At 28.4% G+C, this 5,712-nt stretch overlaps 1 protein-coding gene across 1 annotated transcript; it reads right to left on the bottom strand.

Moving 5' to 3' along the window:
• Positions 1 to 255: 255 nt before the first annotated feature.
• Positions 256 to 3,832, bottom strand: LOC130808012 (receptor-like protein 52). Its single transcript, XM_057673445.1, has 2 exons — positions 2,380 to 3,832; positions 256 to 1,712 (listed from the first exon to the last, which is right to left on the bottom strand). Exons 1-2 carry the CDS (start codon positions 3,794 to 3,796, stop codon positions 484 to 486), a joined length of 2,646 nt encoding a protein of 881 aa, XP_057529428.1. The 5' UTR covers positions 3,797 to 3,832; the 3' UTR covers positions 256 to 483.
• Positions 3,833 to 5,712: the final 1,880 nt, after the last annotated feature.

Genomic DNA, 5,712 nt, shown 5'->3' with positions numbered 1-5,712 from the left:
ATCTAACATTTTATTTTCTTCTCCCAACTTGATAATGACGATTAAATTTAATGGTGACTTAAGTTAATAGCCCTTTTCAAGATTGGACCCTAGCTAGGCGGCAACACTCCTCGCTTACACCCATGGTCGGGGTTGTGTTATTGTAAATATAGTAAGAGCTGAAAATTAATTTATTGATCAAACTCGGAAAAACGAAATCAACTAACTTAACAATGCAGTGGAAAACATGACATTTTATGCTTTATAGACATCTCATGAAATGAAATGTTTCTTTCTTAGATAGATTATCACATTCACCCATTTGGCACACATTTATATTTTTTAATGGAAAAGAAATGTTATTATCACAAAATATAATTATGAATAAAGTACAGTGAAAAGAAAAAGGAAATGCTACAAATTCAAGTAAAGCCCAAAAAGGCCCATTCCATCATACTCTACTTCTTGCTACAAATGAAATGTTTCTCAGATAGATTATCACTTTTAGTTCTTTGTTCTTCTTGTTCTACTTATTCTACTGAAATGGTGGTCATGAAAATCAAGTAAAGCCCATTCCATCTTGTTCAACAATTTAAAAAGCCAAAAAGGCTTCCTCACTGACAATATGTAGTACCCCCAAGCCAAACCAACTATTGTACCACATCCAAATCCAATCACTACAACTTCCCATATCGATAATTCTGTTTTTTCTTCCACATTATTATTGTTCAAAGATTGCACAACAGTATTGTTTTTGCATTCAAGTAATGGTGCTCCACACAGTTCAAGATTTCCCTTGTACGAATCAGATGAGAAGGTATTAAAATTGTTACCATGGGGTATAGGCCCTTCCAGTTGATTATATGAAACATTAAAAACCGCGAGAAATGTTAAACTAACAAGTTCTTGAGGGATTTCACCGATAAGCCTATTTGATGATAGGTCTAAACCATCCAACCATGATAAGTTCCCGATGGATGGAGGGATGTTTCCGGTAAGTAGGTTATGCGAGAGATTAAGATTTCGAAGTGCTCGCAACATCCCTATAGAATTTGGAATCTCTCCTTCAAAGTGATTATTAGACATATCAAATGTTGACATAGAAGTAATTATCTTCTTATAATCCAGTTCCACCCCCTTTACAATCATCTTGATGGAGTACATATAATCACCACCTCTATTTTCTAAGTACCTTGGACTTCCTATAGTAGACATGTCACCCATCATGGATAGAAATTGTTTCATGTACATGAATGGCAATTTACCACAAAAATTATTGTTTGAAAGGTCGAGAATTTGTAGATTTGAAAAAGGAAATGTTGCAATCATTGATAAATTGTTGGTTATATTACCATGAAATTTATTAAACGGTAGGCTGAGAACCTCTAAAGATGGAAGGCTACCTAACCAGTATGGAAATAGATCTTTGAATTTGTTGTTCCTCAAATTTAGGACTTTCAGATTTCTACATTTAGACAAAGACCTAGGTATAGCTCCTTCGAACTGATTGTCAGTGAAATCTACATATTCCAAGGAATCACAAGTAGAAAATAATGCTGATGGAATGATGCCCTTGAAATTATTTGATTGGAGATTCAATACAACTAATTGAGTACTAGTATTGCCCAAGCAATGAGGAACTTCTCCATTAAACTTGTTATAAGATAAATCAAGGATTTGAAGATTAACCAAGTTGCATATAGAAGAGTTTTTAAAATTCGTGACATTGTATCCTGGAATGCATGACAAATATGAAAGAATTTAGAGAAAGTTATAGCTTCATATGATAATGTATAAATACATCATAGTAAAAGAATATTCTACCAAGAAATTTAATCTTTTTTGAAAAGAAAAAAAAAATTTGACCACATGACTTCTTAAAAAAGTTAGAAATTAGTTTAGAGTGAATATTGCTTTCTATGAATGGTTACAAAAAATATTTGACTTGGATGAATATTGGAAACATTTGGATTAAGATTTGAAATTTTTGATTTTATTGATAAAAAAAATATTCTGATTGCCACCCTATTTATTACTCCCTCCACTTTCATATGTTATTCTCAAATAAATTTACGAATTTTAAAATATTTATGTGGGATGTTGATTCATTCGTCTCAATATATTATTTCTAAATATCAAAAATCAAAGAAATACATTAAAGATAATTCGATAGAATTTGTTTCATATATTTTTATTGGTAACATTAATCAATGTTATATATATATAAAAACGAAAATATGAAAAACCTTAAAATAATACAAGAAATATATTTTTATTTGTGACAAGCGAATTCAAAAAAGAAAATAATCATTTAACAGTTGGAAGTCTCAATGTATGCAATGGCGAACTATTTTGGAAGATGCAATTTAGATAGGCATTAATTGCTAAAGATTAGTGTACCTGTATTCTGTGGTGTGATTTTTCCAATCAAGTTATTGTTGGCAACCAACAAATAACGAAGACTCGTAAACTTTCCAATGTTGACAGGTAACTGACCCGTGAGTTGATTATTTGATAAACTCAAAGTACTCAAATTTGTAAGAAGAGAAAAAGAATTTGGTATCTCACCATGTAATTGATTATTTGATAACTCCAAAATAATCAAATTTATAAGAAGAGAAAAAGAATTTGGTATCTCACCATGTAATTGATTATTTGATAAATGCAAATCAATCAAATTTGTAAGAAGAGAAAAAGAATTTGGTATCTCACCATGTAATTGATTATTTGATAACTCCAAAATAACCAAATTTGTCAGGAGAGAAAAAGAATTTGGTATCTCACCATGTAATTGATTATTTGATAAATCCAAATCAATCAAATTTGTAAGAAGAGAAAAAGAATTTGGTATCTCACCATGTAATTGATTATTTGATAAACCCAAATAAAACAAATTTGTAGGAAGAGAAAAAGAATTTGGTATCAGACCATGTAAAAGGTTATATGATAAATCCAAAAAAAGCAAATTTGTAAGAAGAGAAAAAGAATTTGGTATCTCACCATGTAATTGATTATTTGATAAATACAAATAATTCAAATTTGTAAGAAGAGAAAAAGAATTTGGTATCTCACCATGTAATTGATTATGTGATAAATTCAAATAAATCAAATTTGTAAGAAGAGAAAAAGAATTTGGTATCTCACCATGTAATTGATTATTTGATAAATCCAAATGAATCAAATTTCTAAGAAGAGAAAAAGAATTTGGTATCTCACCATGTAAAAGGTTATTTGATAATTCTAAAGTTTTCAACCTCTTTAAGAATCCTAATTCATAAGGAAGTAATCCCGAAAGATTGTTTCTAGAAAGATCCAAAACTTGAAGCTTTTGAAGTTTACTAAACTCTGGCGATATTGTACCAGAAAAGTCGTTCCGAGTAAGGGAAAGGCACCGAAGCTCCGACATATTAACAAATAAAGGGAGTGGACCATTGAAGCTGTTAAAGCTAAGGTCGAGATATTGGAGTTTTGTAAGAAGAGAAAGAGAAGACGGGATATGCCCATAAAAATAGTTATCATGGAGAGATAGGTCTTGCAGGTTTGTAAGAAAACCGATTTGAGGAGAGAGAGTACCACTGAGGTTTAAGTTGGAGATGTTCAGGGAAATGACAGTGGAAGAGTGAGAAGACGAAGAGCAAGTGACGAACGACCAATTGCAATGGTGAGTAGTATTTTTCCAAGATGATAGACTTTTATGAGGATCATCTTTAATGGAAGATTTAATAGCTAATAATGCTTCTTGTTCTGATAATATTCCGCCATTGATGAAGCTAATATTCAGACAGTGAATAAACAAGAAGAAAACATGAATTCGCATTTTGTTATTTTTGTTTCTTTTACTTTGATGGGTAGAATACTAGAATTGAGATACATGATGAGAGAAAAATGAAAGACTATTTATAATGTGTTAAAATAATCTATAAAAATCTAGGATTTTAATTAAATATAAAAAATATCTAAACTAAAGAATAAAAAAATTAAAAGTATCTAAGATTATTAATAGAAGTTTCTAGAAAAAGTAATTAAAAAATAAAAATATTTAATATATTTTTAGTAAACTTGTAACTAAACTAATCACTATAAATATTCATTGATGTAATCAATTTTGAGCAATGAATAAGAATAGTCATTTTACATATTCACTTATCTTTCTCTTCAAATAAATCAATTTGCTATTTATCATCTAAATTTTCCTACACAATGCTATGTATCCTTAAATGTGTATCTATTGTATTCAATTATAGCAAATAATTTCATATATTTTAAAAGTAAATTGAATTATATGTTAAGGTCATATGGTGTTTTTAATCAAAATTTATTATTTAGATTGAATTGAACTTAATTGTTTTTAATCAAAATTTATTATATTATACTGATTTTTCCACATCAATGAAATTTATTCTTATTGATTTCGTATTCTTTTTCTTATTCAAAATTACTAATTTTGATTGAATTAAAACTTTTTTTTAACTCAAAATAAAATTTTAACTTAAAACAACTTATTTTTACGACATAAGCTGATTTTTACTGATTTAAACTAAATTTTATCAAACTGTAATTATTTTTATTAAATAATATGAATTTAAGATGAATCTAATAAGTTCTTGATAAAAAAAATAAATATCAAGAATTAAGTTTGATTAAGTGGGAATGATGATTTCTTCAAAAAAAACTAAGAATGATGATCAAAGAACGAAGTCATAATTGGGAGACGTTTGATAAATCTATTTTCATGTTTATTCAGTGGTAATGAAAATTAATGAAAAACAGATTTTGATCATATAATAAAAATGCTCCTTCCACCTCTTTTATTTTGCTACGCAATACATAAAAACCTTCCATTTTTATTTTCGTATTGTAGCAAAATTAAATGAATAAATGAGTATGTTTGTACTCTAAGAATCCTCCCCAAAGATTTTTTTGGCAAGATACATAAATGTTATTTTGCACTAACATATAATTCGAATCCCTCAAGTAATAATGAATGAAAATAATTTTGTAGAAGAAAATTTTTTTTATTAGAATAAGACAATCAGTTAAATAATTTAATATATTCAAATATATTAAAGTTTATTTTTATTCTCATCAATTAATACAATAATTAATCGCATTACTAGTAAGCTAGATAATATAGTGCACTAACTCAAAACAATTGAAGCTACATATTTTCTCCGTCCCTTTCAATTTATTTCTAAAAGTAATAATTTTTCTTATAACATATTACATATATAACTTTACGCGATTCAGTGTGTTATTTCGATCATTTATATATTGAAATATGCAAATCTAAAAATTATAAAAAGTTAATATTATGAAAGGATGCGATTAGACGATTCAAACAAGATCTCACTTGACTATATTTCTTCTTACACATTAATTACAATAGATAAAATAAGCTTGAACAATTAATAATATCAAAATCGTAATGTAGCAAGTATTTCAGAACCGAGAAAGTAGATATTTAGCTATACAAGTATACTAAAAATCTTAAGTCAACCATGACTTTAATTAATGGAGCATAAGCTATTAAGGCCTCAAGGTACAACTTTGTCTTTATAGACAAGACTTTGACCTGTATCAGTCAAATAGACCCATGCCCCTCTGAAACCTTCGTTACGCTTACGCTTACGGAGAGATACTCTCTCCATCTTATGAGAAAGCATTATATAATTTAAAGATTTGACGACCCGTTTGGTTAGTGGTACTAAATTGTGGTAATGGGAATGATTTATA

Source organism: Amaranthus tricolor, chromosome 3 (genome assembly GCF_026212465.1).
Source record: "Amaranthus tricolor cultivar Red isolate AtriRed21 chromosome 3, ASM2621246v1, whole genome shotgun sequence".
NCBI classification, from domain to species: Eukaryota; Viridiplantae; Streptophyta; class Magnoliopsida; order Caryophyllales; family Amaranthaceae; genus Amaranthus; species Amaranthus tricolor.
Note: the sequence above shows the minus strand (reverse complement) of the source record. Positions and strands in the feature narration are given on the sequence as shown.

Excerpts from the sequence above, each read along its gene's own strand:
- LOC130808012 (XM_057673445.1), bottom strand. The coding sequence starts at position 3,796 with ATGCGAATTCATGTTTTCTTCTTGTTTATTCACTGTCTGAATATTAGC. Across the intron at positions 1,713-2,379 it reads AATCACACCACAGAATACAG|GATACAATGTCACGAATTTT; the intron begins GTACACTAATCT and ends CATGCATTCCAG.